Consider the following 22408-nt stretch of genomic DNA (forward strand, 5'->3'; position numbering starts at 1 on the left):
AGCCCCTAGAAAAATAACCTTTCTTTTTTTTTTATTTGTGAACTGTGCAAATTTGATTTTGAATCACAGACACAATAACCGTTCAGCCGTTAGTTACTTAATGTTTGCAAAGTGCTTTGAAGGCAGTAGAGAGAGCGAGAGCAAACTGGGGCCTGAACTTGGACACTGACATGGGAGCATTATATAGTGCCTCTGTGACAGCCGTCAGTCACGCTCCACTGTCTGGCAAGGTTACCTATGTTAGAGATCTCCACAGCAGTGGTCCCCAAACTGTGGAGTGTGCCCCCCGTCGGAGGCATGGAGGAACATCCAGTGGGGTGCAGGGCAAGGCCAATGCCCACCCCTGGGAGGGCAGGGAGGGAGTGCCACCCAGCACCACTCCACCCCAGCCGCAGCTCTGTTCAGGCTCTGCTCTGCCCCCAGCCTAGCTTAGCTCTCATTCCCTCTCTGCCTCCAAGCCAGCTCTGCCTCCAGCCCAAGCTCCTCTGCTGAGAAAGCCTTGGCTGTGCAGTAATGGAGGTGGGATGCGGACTAGGGTGACCAGATGTCCAGATTTTATAGGGATAGGTCCAATATTTGGGGCTTTTTTTTATATGGTCTCCTATTTCCCCCCCCTCCTCCCGTCCTGATTTTTCACACTTGCAGGCTGGCCAGACAGATGCAGACAGATTCCATTACTGGGGTGTGTGTGTGTGGGGGGGGGGTGACAGGAAAAGTTTAGGCACCACTGCTCCACAGCCTTAAGCAGTGAAGCAAAGGCGTTGGAGTCATGGTTGCTTTGATATGGAATTTCCTGCTTTGACTTCCCCAGTGGAATAAGGATCAATGGGAAGTTGCTGGAAAAGCAGAGCCACAGCTCCCCTGTCGTACATACATACATCCAGATTCTCCAGCTCCCGGCAGCCACTGGATGAAAGAACCTGTCTCCTTCCAAAAGCTGAAGCTCACCAACAATACCCTGGATCAACACGGACATGTAAGATGAGAGCTGGGTTTGTCTCTGCTCCCTGGAACTTGTTATCTAGGAATTTGTGGGAAGGAAGATTTGGTTGAAAATAGAATGTTGGCGTCATGAGAAATTAAATGATTTGGAAACTTATGTGAAACTTTGTTACAAATGGGAAACGTGCAGTCTGTGGGGGAGGGTTCATGCTGCAGGGCCCTGGTATCTGTAGGCAGTACATACTCTTCAGCCTACTGACTACAGCACCATAGGTTTGGTGGCTCTTGATGACTCAAAGCATTGACTCAGGATATGTTAGCAGGTCTAAGTGGAAGAAGGCTAAAATTTCTTTCCTTCCACACTGTGTCACCTGCACTGCAAGGCCACTAGGTTTACTGCCCTAGTCATGCAACTAGAAGGTGGAGGCACCCTACTTAGAATTTGCAATATTCCTCCTTTCACCAGCTTCCAGAGATGGGCTCAGTACATGCTGCCACTGCTGGGTCCCCTCAGAAAACACGAATGACTAAAGACAGATGGAGCTTGAATGATCACAGAGAAGAGGTGGTCACTCTTGAGGGGTGGGTGGCAACTACAGAAGATGGCACTAGCAATCCAACTGAGCCAAGCTGCAAATGGAATTCTTCCTCTCTCCCTCTCCACCAGATCATCCTTCACTCCATGCACCGCTACAAGCCTCGCTTCCACATCGTTCAGGCAGACGACCTGTTCAGTGCCCGCTGGAGCATCTTCCAGATGTTCAGCTTCCCTGAGACTGTCTTCACCTCGGTCACTGCCTACCAGAATGAGCAGGTAGAGTGTATGAGACCAGCCTTCTACTCCCTTGGAAATACCCTGTCCCTAACACCTAGGGTGACCAGACAGCAAGTGTGAAAAATCGGGAGAGCGGGAGTGTGTGTGTGTGTGTGTGTGTGTGTGTGGGTAATAGGCACCTATATAAGACAAAGACCCAAATATCGGGACTGTCCCCAACACCAGAACCTGCTCCCAAGGGAAAAGAACCTCCACTGCCCTTTGTGGCCCACAAAGGGCCTCTCCCCTCCTCTTCCTCTGCAGATAACACTACACGGCCCTCCCACCTGTGAGGATAGTGCAGGTGGAATTCTCCCCTATATGGGCAATATATGAATCACCTCCCCTCTTCCTTTTGAATGCAACAGGAGTACCCCTTTCCCCCTGTGGGTAATACAGGTGTACTCCCCTCTTCCCTTGTTTGTGAGCGTGATACCTATAACCTTCTCCATGCCCACATCTGGGACAGCACAAGTATCCCTGTCACCCCTTGTCACCCATGCACTTCCCGTAGTGAAGTCTCTATCAGCTGGAGATGGAGGGACATTTCTCCAGCAATTTGTGTACAGTATTGCATGGGTCTGTAGTGCTGGTGTTTTAATGCCTTGCAGACTCTGAATTTATTGTATCTGATGACTTAAAGTGAGGCATTTATTGCTGCTTAAATTGAATTTGAAATTGAAATTACATTTTAAATTAATGTAGAGAGAAAAGAGAAACCAGTGGTTAGGGCATTCATCTGGCACCTGGGAGACCCAGATTCAGTTGCCTTCTCTGCCACAGACTTCCTGTGTGAACTTGCCCAAGTCACTTAATCTCTCCGCGCCTGAGTTCCCCTTCTGTAAAGCGGGCTGTTGTGAGGATAAATACAGTAAAGCTGCGAGGCGCTCAGGTGGAGACCACAGGATAGACATTTATCCATAGAGCAGTTGTTAGTGCCAGGGATCTTGCTTCAGAGTGGGATAAGCCAAACATGGCACCATTGGCAGCTGCTCATTCTAATACTGGATCTCATGTCTCTACTTGTAGATCACAAAACTCAAGATTGACAACAATCCATTTGCTAAGGGATTCCGGGAACATGGGAAGAACACTCGAAGGTAGAAACTCTCCTGACCGAATAAATCAGTGTCTCTCTTTGTACTGGTGACCCCTTTCACAAAAGCCAGCCTCTCAGTCAGACACCCCTCCCCCTGCCTTATAAATTAAAAACACTTTTTTTAATATTTAACACTATTATAAATGGTGGCGGTGAAGCAGGGTTTGGGGTGGAGGCTGACAGCTTGCAACCCCCCATGTAATAACCTCACGACTCCCTGAGGGGTCATGACCCCCAGTTTGAGAACACTTAAAATAGAGGATCTGCTGTAGATCGCTGTCCCTGTTTGATGTCAGCTTAATTCTAAGATCCAGGTTCCTTCCATCCTCCTCCTTCCCCCCAGTTACTGTGAAGAGGAAGTTGGATGCCACCCCCAAGGAGGACTTCTGTCAGGCCTGAGGGCAGTGCATGCGATAACAGGAAAACTTAAGAGCAAATGAAAGCAGATAGGAGAGAGGGGTGAAACTATGGATGTTTAGAATCAAAACTTTTCATGAAAATATTTGCAATTTTTTTTCATGCCTGAAAAATGCCTTGAGTTTTGGAGAAAGGGTCAAAACTGATTTTCATCCAAAGAATATTTTGAAAATTTCAAGGTTGTTTTTCACCTAATAGGACCATTTTTGAGTTAAATTGGGTCCATGTTCCCTCAGAAATGGTCCCACTTTCAAACAAAAGCCCCACAATATTTTATGGTATGTATGTATGATGTTGGACCGTTTTCACAAAATCATTGTTCAGACCTCCAATGCTGAGGTTTTCCAGTGTCGTGGAGCATTTTGTAAAACTTATATAATCCATTCACTGATTAGTCCATGTGCCTGAATCCTGATGGGGTAATTCAGTCTTTCTCCCTGATCCCTATTCTCTAGTGGCAACCAGCATAATTAATTGCATCTCATTGGACACGTACATTTCCAAGAAGTCAACCCCACTGTTGTGCTGGTGCTCTGCCAGCCAGTGTGAAGCTTCAAAAACATGGGCGACATCAACCCCTACCCTCTCTTTTTGCAGATGTTGATGGGTACTTGGCCGTTCTGCTTCCCACAATATAATAGGGTTTTGTGTCTGCTCCAGAGTCCCCAGCACAGGCACCTGAGTAGGAAGGTTGCGTATGAACTGCCTCCAGACATTGTTCTTTTTGCAGGGAAGGGCGAGCCAAAGGCCAGAAATTTAGTCCAGCCAAAGGCCAGAAGAGGAAGCTGCCAGAAGAAACAGAGTCTGGTGCTGAGGAATCTGGTAATATTGGCAACAACAAACCTGGAGAGGCGCTCACCAGCAGGGATCATGCCACGGGGGAAGAAAAAGGGCATTCATTAACACAACTCTGCTAAAGCTTCTTTCTGCACAGGGCCATGTTCATCAGCAGGCCTGTGAATCCTGGGCCTCAAGGGAAGGGATTTTAGAGGACATGCAGGTCTTTTTGAGTAGAAAAGAAAAGGAATGTTACACCTTAATTCTCACACCTTAATTCATGAGCAAAGGGGCAGGAATATGTGGTAGTTGGGGGTATAGCCTGAAGTAGGGTCAAGTACATAGTGACAGCTGGAATGTGGGGTCTTGGGCATCAAGGGAGAACAGGCGGAGCAGCATGGGAGAGGTAGGTGAGGAATGAGGCAGGTGGATGGGTGTTGGAGACAGGAGCAGCAAAGGGGACCTCCGAAAAGCTACTGTCCAGACACTGGACAGTAGAGGTTGCAGGATTGCCAGTGGGTGTAAGGAGGAGCTGCAGCTGTGTGCTGGCCAGGCACAGTGGAAGGGCAGCATGCTGACTGATGGCAGGGAGGGAGAGCAAAGCTGTACCTGGCACTGGGGACGACAGAAGGTGGGCTGCAGAACCAACTAAGTTGGCTTTTTAATCTGAACAATTTTTGACATGCCACTACAGGGTTAAGACTCAGGACGGGCACATAAAATTGTAGTCTGTTGGGTTGATCTGGCCCTTCATTAACTGCCACAAAATGGGGCAGGCGACGTGAAGCATGGAAGACCAGACCCCATTCGAAGGAGGAATCTTTATACTCATGAGGGAAAGAATTGGAGCATCTAGCATACAGCAGGGGGAGTCCCTGTTAGGATTCGTATGCTGCTGTTTACAAGTTGCTTTTCAGAGAGAAATATGTAAGAACACGTTTGTAATACACAATAACTACCGTCTTCCACTCTAGTCAGTTGCAGTAGAGTTTCCCATGGGATGTGCAGAAAGCCCCATTGCTGGAAACCTTTACAACTAGACTGGACAATGGACTAGAAAATGTCCTGTAGGGAACAACCTGGCATTGGCAGGGAGATGGACACTGTCATAGGGTGACACTGGCCTTGCAAGAGGAAAGAGGCCAGTGCACCTGTGACTGCTTAACTGACTCCCAGTTGGGCTTAAAAGAGGACATCTGGGTCCTGAAGTGAGGAGATTGGTGGGTGAGAGCTGTCTGAGACCTGGAGAGCACAGTCAGGTACAGGAGAGGTGGGTTACAGCTGCCTGAGGCATAGGCGCTAACTCCGTGGGTGCTCCGGGGCTGGAGCACCCACGGGGAAAAATTAGTGGGTGCTCTGCATCCACCTGCAGCCAAGCTTCCCTCACCCCCCCCACCCCACCTCTTCCTCCCCTGAGTGCGCCGCGTCCCCGCTCCTCCGCCTACCTCCCAGCGCTTCCCACCACAGCTGTTTGGGAGCGTGCATTAGCACATTGCGGGATGGAAGGGGGAGGAGCGGGAACCCGGCACGCTCCGGGAAGGAGGCGGGTCTGGGGCGGGGATTGGAGAAGGAGTTGGAATAGGGGCAGGGAGGGGGCGGAGTTGGGGCAGGGACTTTGGGGAAGGGGTTGGAATGGGGGCGGGGCAGAGGTGGGAAGAGGCGGGGCCTCGTGGAAGGGGTGGAATGGGGGTGAGGCCAGGGGCAGAGAGGGGTCAAGCACCCACGGGAATAAGGGGAAGTCAGCACCTATGAAGGCTCAGAGACATGAGCACTGGCAAGAGTTGCTTGGGACAGAGCTAGAGGAGCCCTGGGGGAGAGAGCTGAGTTGTGAGGAGAACTGGAACCGAACCCCTGACGAGCGGAAGGCTTGGACAGTGGCCCCTAGACAAAAGGAGAAGCTCCAGCTTGGTCAGGGGAGGCCAAACCTGGGACTATGGGGAGACATGCCCTGAGCAAGGGTAGGACTCCCAGGCAAGGAGGCCTGGGGAGTGGGAATGCTGCAGGGAGCCCTTGGCATGAGGACGCCCATAACATGGGGTTGGTCCTGGAGAGACCTTTTGTAAACAGGAGAAGGGGAGTGGAACTCTGTGAGGAGCTCACTTGAAGGAGACCTGACTTGGGGGCTGTGGTAGATTAAGGCATCTGGTTGCTCTCAGGCAGATGGCCTGGAGAGCGGTGTCCTGTGTCAGGGGCAAAAGGAACTGGGAACACAGAGCTGCTGTTGACTCTTGAGTGGGGTACCTGGAGATGTGTTTCCTGAAGAGGGGAATGGGAAAATGGTTCCACCTTTATATCTTTACTGCGGGTTTGCTGAGAATGGTCTTACTGCAAGGTTTCAGGGGAACTCATGCACTGGTGAACAGGAATAAATTATGCACAGAAGCAGGCTTTGAACTGGTCTCTGAGGGTCTGTGTTCTTTTCATGGGCAAACAGAAGGAGAAACTGAGGCAGTGGGGCATGTTGTGCTGCAGCCAGCCTCAGGAAGGCATCTGGAGCAAGGGTCTTCCTATGCCAGACACAATGACTTAAAACAGGGCTGCTTTAAATTTTCATAGTGTGGACCATATTGTAGAAATTGTCTAATAAATCCCTCCCCTCCCACTTATGATTGCAAAAGCCATGTCCCGTCCCACTGATGATCTAATACTGCTATGGCAGCTACAGCTGTTGGAAGAGGGATATTAGGGAAATATATAGTGTCTTTTTAGCTGTCTTTTAGTGCAGTTTAGAGAGGAGGAGGAGCCAGCCCAAACACCATGTGACCAGCAACAGTTTAGGAGGCTCTGACCCCCTTATGGATCTTTTCAGTCTCTGATTTCCAGCTGAATCCCTAGTCTGTCGGTCACAGTCTCCAGAATCTCTCGCTGAGAATGAGAGAGAGAGATTAGAAAAACATTCGCCCTTTGTTTCTGATTAATGGAACGTAAGAAGATTCCTGCTAATTATTAGACATTTTAGACTATTTACAGACGCCTTAACCTTCCTACCTCCCGTTCCGTCTGGGGGACCTCCGCCTGCGTCTAACTGAAACCCACCATTACTGAGCTCTGGTTTCCCTCTTCCCCCTCTCTCCTTTTTTCACTTTCTTTCCCCTGCTTGAGTCAGATTTTGTGAAGGATGAGAATGTGGAGGTGAAGGAAGAGAGTAATTCCATTCCTGTCAGCGGCGGGTACCCCTTCTGGGTCTCCGAGCAGAACGGCAGCCACTCCATCCCTGTAGCGTCACCAGCACCAGCAGACCAAAGAGAGGCAAGTGCCAGAGAGCAGCAAGTGCCAACACCTTCCTCCTACCAGACATACAGGTGAGTCTCAACTCCCAGCTATTTATGTGTAGTGAGCAGGGTCCAGGTCCTCCCCATACTTACTGGAAAGGACTGGCATGTCCCTTGTGCAGCCTGACTCCTTATGGGATATTTATCCGTGAGAGGACCCAATGCGTCCTGTTAGAGAGCGGTAGGGGCAGGAGTGACAGGAAGAGGGCACAGGGATGGAGGGAGGTAGATAAGCAGGAAGGCAGATACAGAGACAAATAAGTTTAATAAGTGCCCTTGTTTCAGAAGGGTAGCTGATGTTTAAAACTGAATGGGGAGGCAGCTGCCCCATGTTGTTGGCTTCCCCCACTTCCCTGGATCAAGCTTTGAACCACAAACAATGTTGGTTAATTCAAGAATGTTATGACGTGGTAGGTTTGACTCCTTCCTCTTCTCTCCACCTTCTGGGCTCAGGTTCCATGACAATGGGGATACACAGCAGGCGCCCGCTCGTGACATCCTCGCTTTAAATGAATTCCGGGCCAGATCCCACCGAGTGGATATAGCCACGGTGCCCGAGCAAGATTCCAAACAGCTGTCAGAAGGTTTCACCAACCTGCCTACACTCCACCCTCCACTACCTCCTCCACAGGACTATACTGGGGTGGTCAACATGGCTGTAGACTCTGCTGGGAAACCAGGGGCCCGAGGGCCAATGTACAATCCATATGGCACCGAGCAAGGCCTAGGCCAATGGATGGTACCTTCCCACAGCCAGTACAGGGCAATGAGCTATTCTCCCTTCTCCACAGATTATAATACTCAAGGGGCTTCAGGGCATGCCCATGGGAGCATGGCAGACTGGAGCCAGTACCCTTTGTTCCCCTATGCCTGCTGGTGAAGGGGAGGATTCTTCCCAATGAAAGAACTCAAAGAACATTGTAAGGAAGACCACTTTAAAATTTGCTCTGGGATTGTCAACTTGTGGCCCTGCCTACAGTAGGCAAAGAGGTGTTGCAACAAATCGTAGGCTGGGACACGTTTAATCTCGCAACATCCGTACAACAACTTGTGCCCCCAGTCAACAGCCGTCCTTCAAGCACTGGTTGTACGGGTTGGTTGCAACTCCTCCATTAGTTGAGGTCTGTCTGAATCAATGTATTCTACAATGCTGCCTGCAAAGTGTGGATGGGAAGTCACTAGCATTGCAGCTGCACTGGTTCAGCCAGCTTCTTAACTCTAACCTAAAATGCATTTGTATCTTGTGTTTGGAAATTACCCAAAAGCCCCTGCTCCCAGAAGAATGCTAGCCAGGGGACATATGCCTAAGGTGTCACAGAATGTACCACAGGTGGACACACCAAAACAGTTCAGCCATAAGCATAGTGACTGTGTGGATGCAGGCATTGTAAGGACATGCCAGACAACGAACCGGTCAATGTCCCTGCAGTGCCTTTTTCAATTAGTGTTGTAGACAACCCCAATAACTGACTGTAGAAAGTACAGCCATAGTCGTGGCCCTTTCCCTAAAGCTGTGTAATGGAGAAGATGCAGCAATGCGTGTGCTCCTGAAGCAGAGTTGGAAGGGTCACACAGGCAGATCCGAGTTCATTGCACACAAGAGAACAACTGCAAGTGTCTGTGTTTGTCTCCATGTGTCGTCATACCAGCTCCCTTAGCCTTACTCAATTCACACCTGTTAACCCAGTGGGTCTCAAACTTTTTTACTGGTGACCCCTTTCACATCGCAAGCTTCTGAGTGCGACCCCCCCCAATAAACTAAACACCCTTTTTAATATATTTAACACCATTATAAATGCTGGAGGCATGGGGGGCTTGAGGTAGAGGTTGACAGCTTGCGACCCCCCATGTAAGGATCTTGTGACCCCCTGAGGGGTCCCAACCCCCAGTTTGAGAACCCCTGTGTTAACCCAGTGTTTTCTCGTTGTCCTTTTTGTTGCTATTTTCAGTTGAGCTGGTGGCGTTTGGGAGATGCCCTGGGAGTTCTTGGAAGGGTCTGATATTGACCGAAATAGGACCATGTTTAGCAGAGCTCACTCTGTTATGCTGACCTCTGTCTTTGTGAGGGAAGGTGTTTTTCACTGTAAATCTCAAACGTCCCCCACCTTTGCTTCTCCCACAGGTCCAGACAGGGCCGGCTCCAGTGTTTTTGTTGCCCCAAGCAGCAGGGGGGAAAAAAAGGGCCACGATCGGCAGCACTTGGGCGGCAGCCACATTCTTCGGCGGCAATTCAGCAGCAGGTCCTTCCCTCTGAGAGGGACCGAGGGACCCGCCGCCAAATTGCCACCGAAGACCCGGACATGCTGCCCCTTTGTGTTGGCCGCCCCAAGTACCTGCTTGCTGCATTGGTGCCTGGAGCCGGCCCTGGCTCCAGAGAAGTGGCCTGTTCACTTGTAGTTACTGTCCTACTCCCTGTAATCTGTGAAACGGTCCTGACGAGGCACAAGCTTTAACCAAGCTGGCTCTTCTCATTGGACATTTGCTTTTAGAAAAAAATGTTCCAGATGTAAGTTGCCTGATGCATTTATTGTTCTGAACAGTCGGTGCTCTGCTGTGGTTTCTAGGCTGTCCGACTACATCATTGTGCTGCTGCTGTTTTGGAACCCGCTCTAGGAATGTACTCAGTGCAGTTGGGCAGGAGAGCAGCTGCCCTCCATTACCTCTGGGGTCCCTTCCTCTGGAAGAGCTATTCTGTTACATTCGCAGCTGTAAATAGCTCGTCACTTTGAATGAAGGTCCTTGCATTTTACTCTGTTTTTTATTTTTGTATTTTATTGAGTGGAGCAGCATCCTGGTGTGCCCCAGTGCAGAACCACAGCTGTATAGGAGTCCTGTTTGGAAGGGGCTTTCTGTTTCTCCTGTGGTGGTAAACATGATCCTAGACTGACTGACGTTATTTAAGAGAATGTTTTCTTGTAACACTTGAAATAAACTACAGTTTGGTATGTATTGGTCAGTGGGGAGTTGGGGTGTGTCATTTGGAGTGGGTACTGGATTTCACAAAGTTGAGTGTGTAGCGTGGTGTGTGTGTGTGTGTGTGTGTGAGTGAGAGAGAGAGAGCATGGAGCAGGGGTGTTAGTTGTGAGTGGGTGTGTGTCTCAGTCTATGTCAGGGGTTTGTATGTTTCCTTTAAGGTGTGGATGTTTTGGTGTGTGTGGCGTGAGTGCGTCATTGTCAGTGTGTGGGGGAGTCAGCATTGCGTGTCTGTAGTGTGGGGCTGTCAGGTTGTGTTTTATTGCACATTATTAAAATTACTTTGAAAAAGTAATTATTGCAAATTACTGATAATCTATTAAACCCTCAGTGCCCAGGACTAATGACTTTCTCATATAATTAGTGCATTGCTGATTACCTTTGCATTGTGAGTGTGAGTTGCACAGAGAGATTGAGTGCCTCCTCTAAGCTCCACGGAGTGGATATGAGATAAGCAGCAACAGAAATGAGGGCTTAACTTTGCTGCAGCCGCATACATACTGCTCCTTTAGATCCTTCTCTGCCCCAAATAGGGATTGGTACAGCACACAGGTGCTAGGGCAAGTGGATCACCAAAAAAGGGGCATGGTCTAGACCAGGGGTCGGCAACCTTTCAGAAGTGCTGTGCTGAGTCTTCATTTATTCGCTCTAATTTAAGGTTTCGCGTGCTGGTAATACATTTTAATGTTTTTAGAAGGTCTCTTTCTATAAATCTATAATATACAACTAACCTATTGTTATATGTAAAGTAAATAAGGTTTTTAAAATGTTTAAGAAGCTTCACTTAAAATTAAATTAAAATGCAGAGCCTCCTGGACGGGTGGCCAGGATCCGCAATGTGAGTGCCACTGAAAATCAGCTCATGGGCCGCCTTCGGCACGCAAGCCATAGGTTTCCTACTCCTGGTCTGGACCAAAAAAAGTGCCTTGGTTTTATTTTTATCCTCCAAACTTCCCTATTTCACACGGTCCTAGCACCAGTTGAGATGAAGGCCGGGTGAAGTACAGACCGTCCTACTGGGTTGGAATAACTGATGTGAAGTAACCTCTGGCAATTAATTTGTCACCATCTTTTGAGACTTCAGACTTCTTGAGTGATCAAAATTACTGAAGGTTTCTGTTAGTTCCTTTGAATACAAGGAATGCAACGGAATTTAAATTGTGGAAGATTCCCCTGTTGCTCTCTCTCCCAGAAGACATTGGTCATACGGCTACCATGCTGACCGCCATTAAAACCAGACTAACAAGATGGCCTAGAAAAGTTATAGAAAAGAATCTACATGCCTTTGCTGTCACAGACTGCTAACTTCACCTCTTTGTCTCAGTCCCCCCTTCTGTGAAATGGGGATGATGTTTTTTTTTCTGCATCACAGGGGTGGTGGCAGAATTACTTTAATGTCTGAAAAGTGCTTTGAAGAGAAAGCTCTAAAGGTGAGTCAGTCAGAACACTTCACAAAGAGAACTGGGTAGCCCTGTTGCAAAGGAAAGGATTCCTGGGGATCTTTAGAAATAGGGTCATGGAAGTGGTTCGTCAAGTTGTCAAAAATAGTTCTGCGAGGGCTGGCACCTGTGAATGGCCTATTGGTACGGCTGGTTAGTCAGACTTGGCTAATAAACCTCCAGCCTTGGGAATATAGAACACGGAAATCCAGCTTCATGCAGAGGGAGAGCCCTTTATTCCTCAGTTTTCTGTTATGTAACAGGTCTACACAGTTCTCGGTGAATCATTCTGGCCTTACTCAGAGCATTACATCCATTTTCCTTTCTTGCTGCTCTCTGTGGTTAGAGACTGGACAGCTTTGTTGTAATTTTACTAAGGGTTTAGTCTCTTACCCCCAGATGTGTATTTGACTCCATTTTCTCACGTCTCCTTAGAGTTTTCACTGGCTTGCTTCTGTTTGGCTTTGGCATTTTGCAAATCTATATGACTTCATCTGAACTGCTGCTGCTTCCTCTGTGCGTGTAACATGTTGTTGTAAAGGCCCCCTGAAAGCCTTAATAAAAAGGAAATGACACACATGGAGGGCACGTCATTATCAGCAGCAAAGTAAAATCTGGAGTGTGGTTGCTGTGTGTCCTATTTCAAACACATAATTGGTTCCAGTTTAGTGGTGTTACCTGGTGACAAACATTGTGACATGCTCTTGACCATGTTCTTGAACAAAGCTTTCGGCATTTTCCATGTCATGTCCATGATCCCATGGTCATCCACTTGCACACTTAGTTATGACTCAAAATTTCTTGCACTAATTCTTTGAAGAATGCTCTTTCTTTAAGTGTTCTGTTTGTTTGCTATAGGATGCCGGTGTGGGATGAGGGTGCATTGGGAATGGGGTCTGTGTTCATTTCAAGGTGAAAATAACCCCATGTTTATTTTGGTTTGCCTGTCTGGTTTTGAACTCTTGGGCCTTGGCTAACCCTGCTCAGTGCAGATAGCGTGTTAGTAAAAATGCCTTCTCTCTGTCTGCAGTGCAGCTTGTAGTATTCCATGGCACGTCACCAGTGGGCAGTTAGAGAACCTCCTGTTCTCAGTGCCCATGCAGCCTGAGGCTCTGTCTACATTGGAGCTAGGCTATGATTCCTAGCTCTGGTAGACATACACATGCTTCTTGCTTGCATATATATACCGGCCCCTGGAAATTTCCACTACATGCATCTGACGAAGTGGGGATTCACCCATGAAAGCTCATGCTCCAAAACTTCTGTTAGTCTATAAGGTGCCACAGGACTCTTTGTCCAGATCCAGACTAACATGGCTACCCCTCTGATACTACACATGCTTGTGTGCTAAAAATAGTAATGCAGCTGCATTAGTATGGGCAACAGTTCTGGCTTGTTGCCTAAGTACATACCGAGAGGGTGTGGGGGGGCAGGGGGTGTACTCAGGGTGGCTAGCCCCTCCCAGCCCTGCCTATACTGCTGTGGCTATGCTGGGCTACTCAATGAGACAGCCTCAAAGACACGTGTAGGGAAGCAGCTTCTGAGGGGGTTTTCAGGGGGCCCCTGCACGGGAAGGAAAATAATCCTCCACCCAGCCCATAGGAGGAGACGCCTGAGTGGCAACCCCCAAACGCAGGGCTACTTGGTTTTGCGGTGTTTGGCGCCGCACTAATTAAACACCTGGCTGCCAGCTGAGTTCAATCAAAGCCCTTCGCCGAGCTCCCAGAGCGGGAGGGAAAGAGATTTCAATCGGCCAATAAAAAACAAGCTAGACGCATGACATCATCAGAACGAGCCCTCATTGGCTGGTCCGACCCCGAGGCTGAGAGACTTTCTAGCAGCTTCTGCCAGTGTTGGCTGCAGGCGGCTGAGGTGAGCGCGGGGCGGGGCTGGCCCGTGGGCGCGGGGGTGAGCGCGGGGCGGGGCCGGCCCGGCCTGTGGGCGCAGCGGGGGGAGGGTTTGAACGGGTGAGTTCGTGAGGCGGCTTTTCCCCCGGCGGGCGGGCGGAGCTGCTCCACCCCCGGCTCTGCCCGTTAAACCGCCGCCCGCCTGCAGCCGGCGAAGTGGTGCCGGTTTCTAACCCGCCGTAGCCGAGAGCATCCCCCGAGCTCTGCGCGCTGCCGCCTTCGGGGAGGCCCGGCAGAAAAGCCTCCTCCGGGAATAACTCGGTGACGCGCGGTGGCTCTTCATGCGGAATCGCTTTTTACTGTGCAGCTTAAGAGCCACTTAACTAACAAGAGCCGGGCTGAGCTCCCAGGGGGACCCTCTCAGCAGCTGATCGCCAAGGGCAGCCTCTGGGTTAATGCCCCCTTGACCATTGTAAAGCCATAAAGCCGTGTCCCCCATCCCCATCGCAGGCCCGGCCCCAGGCCCGGCCCTGCAGGGAGAAGTGAGCTCATCTCTAAACTCCCCCACGGTGCCCTGCCCCCCCCCCCCCAACCATTGCTCACTAATGGCAAGCTAGGTCCCAGGTGCAGCCTGCTGCTGGCACCATGAGATCTGCCCTCCAGCAACCGAAGCTTTAAGGAAGCGCGATCACTCTCGCCGGTGTTAACGGGCTCTGCCGTTTGGGGTGAGCGATCACCCTGGATGGAGCTGAGGACATTCATCATTTGTAAAATTTATTTGTCCTTGTAACTTTATTTTGTGTTTCTCGTTCAAGTCACGGTGTGGTTGTGGTAGCTGTGTTTTATGGTACAGAGAGGTGCTGTGGTGTAGGTGGTAAAGCTGCCTCTTGCTTTCCACAGTGAGCTGTCTTTTCTTTTAATTTGCAGGAGTATTAATAAAGGGTGCCTGACCAGACATTGCCGCTCAGTGAGTGTAACAGACATTTAATTTCCATCTTCTCTAGTTTGGTGGGGGCACAATGAGACTTTGATGGCTTCCCTCCACTCTCTACTAAAGCCTTAGGGGGGCAGGAGATTTTGTGTGCCCATAAGGGGAATTGGAAGATGCAGCTGGAGTTGAAGAACTGGTGCAGGCACCTCACCTAGGCGCCTTTGCATAAGTTAACCATACACCCAAAAACCTGAGTGTTGGCAGCCAGGTCCTCACCTTAAAAATAGAAAAACCCAACTGACCAAAGATGAAGTCAAAGTCTGAACAATGTGCTCAGCCCATGGGCACCAGCCCTTCTCAAGGGCCTCAGCAGAGGGGCCTTGGTGCATGCTGAAGGTGACAGATCTGGGTGGCTTGGGGCTTTGTGCACTATCCCATACTGATGCTGGGGTTTTTAATAGTTTGTAATAAGCCGTTGGGAAACTGACATTTGTCATTTGTAGTGGGAGGGTGTAGGCACAGCCCAAGAGTCAGGCCTGATTTGCATTATGCCACTGGGCGTTTGTTGATCTAGTCCGGGATGTGATGCTTTCCGTTCTCCTGCCTACCCAGGCAGCCTTCCACTTGCAACTGTTTGCAGTACCCACCCGCTGCATGCCTCCTCCCCATCTTTGGCTGTTGGCTTTGTGTGTTACTGTAGGCTCCAGAATGTTGGCGTTGAGGTCTTGTAACATAGCAAAGTTCTAGCTAGAGCAGTTCCAGGATCACCACTCACTCACCAGAGAGTGGCAGAACAAATTCACTGAGGGTGAAAGAATCTTCCCTAAATGGACAGTGAGCCTTGAATGCCTATTTGGTGAGTGTAAACAGGCCCAGTCATGCAAAGCCACTCCTGCTCCTAGTTCTCAAGACTTGTGATGGCTGTTCCAAGGACCTCTGAAGAGTGGTTGGCAGACAGGGACATTGGTAAAAATTGCCCTGTTTTTGTAGCAAGGTCCTGAGGATTGTATTGAAACTGGGCCAATGAAACCAAATTAAAAACACGAGTTTCAATATAACCATCAGGGATACTGGGATATTTCAGGAATCATAGACCAGACCTACACCTCAAGCCAGATGCATGGCACTACAATCTTCTGCCCTTCCCTAGGGGGATCTTGCTTTACAGACAAACTAATTAAGCTGCACAACCTCCCACCCCAATGTGATGAGATAGTATCTACTCTGCTGGACACAATAGAAATTCATAGGCAGGTAATAATCCCCATTCTACAGTTGTGGAAACTGAGGCACACAAGGTTGGCACAAGGTTAAATGACTTGGCCAAAGTCTATGACAGAGCCGGGGTGGACTGGGATATCCTGACTCCCAGTCCACTGCTTCAACCCCAAAATAAGGCCCCCTTTCATTGGTGACTTTGTTGGGCAAATACTGCTTTTCAGAATCCACTGGCAAGGGCAGTGAGTCTCCTGTGAATGAAGCTAATTTAGCTGCTGTTGCTGAGATTTCTTAGAGCTGAGAGGTAGTGGGGAGCCCTGACAGTCTCTCTTACACTGAGGCTACCAGATAAACTGCATGTACATCCCTGGCTAACTGCACACTTCTGAACTCCCCCTTCCTCTTGTCAGTGTGTCTGTTAATAGTCCCCCATCTTACTTCCATCCTGAGGGACTAATCTCCCTGCACTCAAACAAATGCGCTTGGTATTTAAAAGGAGACTATTGATTTGTGCGTATCCCTGAAAGCCTCTCAGGATCTTGTTTCCTTTGATGTGCAAAAGCGTCTGTCTGTCTGTCTCTGCTTTTCTAACAGTCTGCTTCTCCTGGGGAAAATCTGCTCCACTTGCATCTTCTATCCAGCAGGGAAACATCTCAAGGAAAGCCCCCTCCCTGACCCCAGCATGCCCAGCACAGTGCTCTGAATGGTCTCATGGCAAGTTGTGTTTCCTGCCACTAGTAGACAGGGCTTGCCCTTGAGCCAAAGTGCCATGAAGCTTTGATCCAGACCAAGGCTCATGGCCCACTTTGCAGCTCAACAGTATTCAGAGCAGAAGTTTTGGGCAGCCTAGTGAGATGAAATTTGGGCCTGTTTGTAATGTCCGTGTTTATTAGAAGAGAATTTAATCAGGCCTTGCTTCCTGTTACCATGGTGCTTCCTGGAAGGTCAGCCAAAAGCCCAGCTATGACTGGCCAGTGCCCTAAAGATGATAATGTGAGACCTGATCTTCAACCAGTCCTGCCATCGAGGAACTGAAATGCCACAAGGAGACCTGGTCCTGCAGTATTTCACCTAATAAATGGCTCCTTGAGGGACTGGCTTTAAAAGAGCAGGGGAAGGAAATATAGCTAACACGAACATCAGAGCCTATGTATACATAGCCCTGGCCTTTCAGTGGCTGGAACCTGCTGACCGTTTTGGGCACCTGCCATAGAACATTGGGTTTCCAAAGTCAAATGGGGTCTTAAGTGGGAGATAGGGACTGCTCAGTGTCCGAGACTGTAAACCAGCTCACATCCAGCTTTACCAATCCGTAGCACTTCAGTGGTGGTTAAATCAAATGTTTTACGCTTCAGCACTTAGTCGTTCTTCTGCGTGTTAAACCCGCTTCAATGCTGGATGGAAACTAGTTCTTGGAGTGTGACAGCGAGGCCTCAATGGCGTTGGGGATGTCGCTTTTCAGCCAGATGGCCAGGAGCAAGAGGCGCTCAGAATTGAGACTGAATCGTAGATACAAATTGGAATTTACATTAGCCAAGCCACAGGAGAGCAAAGGAGTTGTCTCCTTCCATCAAAGAAGACTCTTGAACCTTGGTGAGGTTCCAGTTGTGGCTTGAGCGGGTTCCCAAGCAGGAATGTCACGTATCTCCTGTCCTGGGGGCAGTGCGATGCGCTGTAGCAGAGCCTGGCTGAAGTTAGCACAGAACTTCAAAGCTTTGTCTACACTAGGGCTATGGCTACACTTGCACTGCAAAGCGCTAAGTGTAGTCAAAGCGCCAGCGCTGGGAGAGAGCTCTCCCAGCACTGTCCATACTCCACCTCCCTGTGGGGAATAACGTACAGCGCTGGGAGCCGCGCTCCCAGCACTGGGGCTTTGACCACACTGGCGCTTTGCAGCGCCACAATTTGCAGCGCCGGAGAGGGTGTGTTTTCACACCCTGCTGCAGCGCTGCAAATTTGCAAGTGTAGCCATGGCCTAGGAAATTTTACCCAAAAAGTTTGAGTGGTAACCATGTTAGTCTGTATCAGCAAGATACTGGTGAAGTGGGCTGTAGCCCACAAAAGCTTATGCCCAAATAAATTTGTTAGTCTCTAAGGTGCCACAAGGACTCCTTGTTGTTTTACCCAAAAAGTGTTCACCTGAGCAACTGCTGACTGTGCTAAACTGGCAGATTTAGGATGGGGTTTTGAAAGGAGCCCCAAATCCCATTGAATTTCAATCCCTTTAGACTACTTTGAAATTAGTTTAATTTACAGGGTGGTAAAAATGCCCAGAGGAGAGGCCACCAGAGCCTTGTCTACACTGTCTCCCACCATTGCTACTATCAGTTCAGCAGCAGAATTGCTTTGTAAAATTCCCTAATGTAGACGCAGACTTAAGCAAGGTGAATCCTGGCAGTAAACTATTAGGAAAGAATCAGAGAATTTCAGGACTAGTTTATATGTGCACGGGCTTAGAAAAGAGTGATTTACACAGCATACTCCAAAAGTAGCCTTGCTTTTGTTTTTGTACAACATTTGGAAACACATTATCTTCTTGAAGGGCAGAATAACAACACTTCTATTATAGCACTGCTCATCTGGGGACGGGAATTGCTTGCAAACACTAATGAAGCCTCAACCTCTGGATGTGGCAGGTAAATATTACCATACCTTGTGTTATAAGTGGGGAAACCTGTGCTTGGAGAGATTAAAGGTGATGGGCCACAGGGACAAAATTAGATGAGTGCACGTCTTTTGTTGTTGTTTTCTGTATAAAGGCCTGAAAAGCATTTATTTTATTTTTAAAAGCAGCAAAGAGTCTTGTGGCACCTTAACAGACGTTTTGGAGCATGAGCTTTCGTGGGTGAATACCCACTTCGTCGGATGCATGTAATGGAAATCTCCAGCTTTATTTTTGTTTTGTTTTAAAAGGGATTTTTTCTTCTTTCATTTTACCATAGAAGTATTAGAAATACAGCATTTTTTTCTTCCTTGTTTTTGCTAGAGGACTCCTTTTAGCCCCTGTAGGAATATCTAGCTCTTAATTGTAAGGAGTATTGGGCTTTAACAAGGATATCTTTTCTCCCAGCTGTTCAGGCATTGGACTTATAAGTGTTAACAAAAGAGAAGAGTTTTAACTAAAAATCCCATCCCCTCTCATTTGTTCAGGTTTCACTTCCTTGGTACTTGTGATGTTGTAATTGTACTAGTTCTCCAGTCATTCATAGTCTTCCAGGAAAAAACAGGGTAGACCAGACTGGAATATCTAATGTGTAAAAATACCCAAGCTGTAAAAAGAAAACCTTTCATTCACAGGCTGTTTTTATTCATCGGAAAGAAACAGGAAAGGGCACAAACCCAATTTTCCCTTTTCTTGTCACCTTGACTGCCCAAGGTTACAGCACATTAGTGATAGAGCCAGCAGTGGGCCTGAGTCTGACCTCTCACTGGTGTAACTTGGGAGCAATTCAGTTGAAGTCAGTAGAGTTACAGTGATGTAAGAAGGGGATCAATCCCTTGGGCTCTAAAGTATTTTCCGGCAGCTGGGAGTTACCTCCAGCTTCACAAACAAACATACAGGGCTGTCAGTTTGGAGGGAAGTCTCTTACAAAGCTGAGCAGGTTTTACCATAATAATGTCAGGAATGGCCCTCTTTGTAATCACAATGGACAGGACAGGCCGCCCAGCTTTCAATTGCAAATGAAGCAAATGGCCAAGTGTTTACAAAGAAAGCTTTATCCATGTCTGGCTTCACCCCCTGTGGTATTGCTGCTGCAGTTCCTCGAGCTGGACTCAGTGGGTCGGTTTAGGCTGGACATTAGGAAAAACTTCCGGTCAGGGTGGTTAAGCACCGGAATAAATTGCCTAGGGAGGTTGTGGAATCTCCATCATTGGAGATTTTTAAGAGCAGGTTGGACAAACACCTGTCAGGGATGGTCTAGATAATACTTAGGCCTTGGCTACACTGGCGCTTTACAGCGCTGCAACTTTCTCGCTCAGGGGTGTGAAAAAACACCCCCCTGAACGCAGCAAGTTACAGCGCTGTAAACTGCCAGTGTAAACAGTGCCCCAGCACTGGGAGCGCGGCTCCCAGCGCTGTAAGATAATCCCCACGGGGAGGTGGAGGACCTACAGTGCTGGGAGAGCTCTTTCCCAGCGCTGGCGCCGCGACCACACTCGCACTTCAAAGCGCTGCCACGGCAGCGCTGTACAGCTGCAAGTGTAGCCATACCCTATGTCAGGGTTCGGCAGCCTTTCAGAAGTGCTGTGCCGAGTCTTCATTTATTCACTCTGATTTAAGGTTTCACGTGCCAGTAATACACTTTAACGTTTTTAGAAGGTCTCTTTCTATACGTCTATAATATAACTAAACTATTGTATGTAAAGTAAATAAGGTTTTTTTAAATATTTAAGAAGCTTCATTTAAAATTAAATTAAAATGCAGAGTCCCCTGGATCGGTGGCCAGGACCCAGGCAGTGAGAGTGCCACTGAAAAACTCCTGCCTTACGTCCTGCCTCTTGAGGTCCTTTCCAGTCCTGTGACTCTGCCCACAGCCAGTTTTGGCAACTCACTCTTCTTGACTCCCCCACTAGAAAGTGCTGAAAACGGCTTCACTGCTCCTGAAGCTGGGCTGAACTGTTTCTAGCCAGGTTGGAGCAAGTGCACTTGAGCCAGGTGGTGCATGCTCTGTAATGGTGCTGTTAATGGTTCTGTTCTGCTTACACTAGCAGTTAAGCTGTTCTCAACCCCAGCTGAGTGAGAGCCAGGGGGCTCTGCTGCTGACAATGGTGATCAGCAATAGGCTATTTTCCAGGTGCGGATGAACCCAGTGTGTGTAAAGATTGCAGTCTGCACTGCTCTCTGTCCAGTATAGTGAGATGTGTAAGGCCCCACTGTCCCATTAGAGGTCTATGGAGACACTGGGTTTCAGATCAGAAGAGTGTTTGGCAAATAGAGTAAGACCAAAGAAATGTGATTGTCAGGATTCTAAGATGGGTTTTCAAATCATGTGGAGTAGCACCAGGACTGTGCTTGTGAGCTGTGGGGCTGCCAGCTACGGAAGTGGAGACAAGGCCAAGACAAAACTCTGGATGCCTAGAACGTTGGGAAGCTCAGAAATGGAAGGCTCCGTCAGGCCCATTTCTAGCAGAAAGGAGGGCATGCAGCAGAGTTACTTCCCTCCTTTGGTCCCATTGCCAGAGGGGGAATTTGGGCCCTCCTGCGAGTTTCTGAGTCAAATCTAATAACTGGACTATAAAGTACTTGACAGTGTCCCATCAGTGGCCTGGCCTGTTAATCCTGTGGACGGCGGGATATAGTAATGATACGATTGGTTGCCTTTCACCATCCCAGTGAACATTTACCCATGGAGTGGAGAGGAGAGTCTTTTTTGGAGGAAGTGTCATCTAGTGGTTAGAGAGCACAGTGCTGGGAGTCAGGGATTCCCGTTCCATCTCTGCCCCGACTCCCTGTCTCTCATATGGGGATAACGAATGCATGGCTCACCAGGGTGTTGAGGCTTTATTGATTACAGTTACTACGGTCCTTTGAGTTCTTCTGGTGGAGGGCTCTATGGATGTGCACGTTATTTGCAAATGGGAGCTTTGCCCATGGAGAGGATTCTGAGCCAGTTACTTCTTGCTGTTCGCCGTCTGAATACCACCGTCCCAGATGCGGATCTTTGCTTGTGGATCGTTTTCCAGGACCAGTGTCGATAATGGCCAAGGAAGCACTGAGCTGAGGATGGGGAGCCAGAGGCCCGCCGTGGTCACTAACCCATCACTCGCGATTGGCTGGTAGATCCTGGGGACTCTCCCAGTTGATCGCGATCTCTGGTGGTGTAGTGGGGCTGGTGCTCAGGCAGGCTCTGAGCCCACGCCACTCCACTGGCAGCCTGGAGGGGGCGGGGGCAGGGGCAGGGGTCTCTGTGTGCTGCTCCTGCCTGCAAGCACTGCCCCCGCAGCTCTCGTTGGCCGGGAACGGGGAACTGTGGCCAGTGGGAGCTTTGGGAGTGGTGCCTGCAGAGAGGGGCAGTGCTCAGAGCCACGTGCTCCCCCCCCCCCCCCGGGGTCGCAGAGGCACATTGGCCCCTTCTAGGAGCGGCTTGGGGCCAGGGCAGGCAGGGAGCCTGCCTTAGCCTCGCTGTGCTGCTGACCAGGAGCTGCCTGTGGTAAGTGTCACCTGACAGGAGGTTACACCCCAAGCCCTAGCCCTGAGCCCCCTCCCAAAGCCAGCACTCCAAATCCCCTCCTGCACCCCAACCCAGCACACATACCCCCTACTGAGCCCATCCCAGAGCCAGCAGCCCAACCCCCTGCCCTAGCTCTGACCCCCCTCCCAGAGCCAGCACCCCGCATCTTCTCCTGCACCCAAATGCCCTCCCAAAGTTTGCACCTCTCACCCCCTTCTGCACCCCAATCCCCTGCCCCAGGCTCAGCCCAGAGCCTCCTCCCATGCTGTGAACCCCTTGGCCCCAGTCCAGAGCCCTCACCCCTTCCTGAACCCCAGCCTGGTGAAAGTGAGGGAGGGTGGTGGTGGAGTGGGTGGGGCTTTGGGGGAGGGGCGAGGCCTCAGAAAGGAGCAGGGTAGATCCTGGGTTGTCCTTAAATTCAAAAGGTGATCTTGGGCGTAAAAAGGTTGGACACCACTGCAGGAGGGGAATGAAACATTCTTACCTGCTCTCATAAGGCGCAAGGA

At 49.4% G+C, this 22408-nt stretch overlaps 1 protein-coding gene across 2 annotated transcripts in view; it reads left to right on the forward strand.

Moving 5' to 3' along the window:
- LOC120386037 (T-box-containing protein TBX6L) overlaps positions 1-10277 on the forward strand; it is a 28287-nt gene extending 18010 nt beyond the window's left edge. For both annotated transcript variants that reach the window (XM_039504806.1, XM_039504808.1), the window contains exons 4-9: positions 812-976; positions 1610-1756; positions 2786-2856; positions 4003-4094; positions 7156-7351; positions 7775-10277. In XM_039504806.1, the coding sequence (XP_039360740.1) occupies positions 812-976; positions 1610-1756; positions 2786-2856; positions 4003-4094; positions 7156-7351; positions 7775-8201 (1098 nt within the window). In that variant the 3' untranslated portion in view covers positions 8202-10277. The remainder of the gene's footprint in view (positions 1-811; positions 977-1609; positions 1757-2785; positions 2857-4002; positions 4095-7155; positions 7352-7774) is intronic.
- Positions 10278-22408: the final 12131 nt, after the last annotated feature.

Source organism: Mauremys reevesii, linkage group 18 (genome assembly GCF_016161935.1).
Source record: "Mauremys reevesii isolate NIE-2019 linkage group 18, ASM1616193v1, whole genome shotgun sequence".
Classification (NCBI taxonomy): Eukaryota; Metazoa; Chordata; order Testudines; family Geoemydidae; genus Mauremys; species Mauremys reevesii.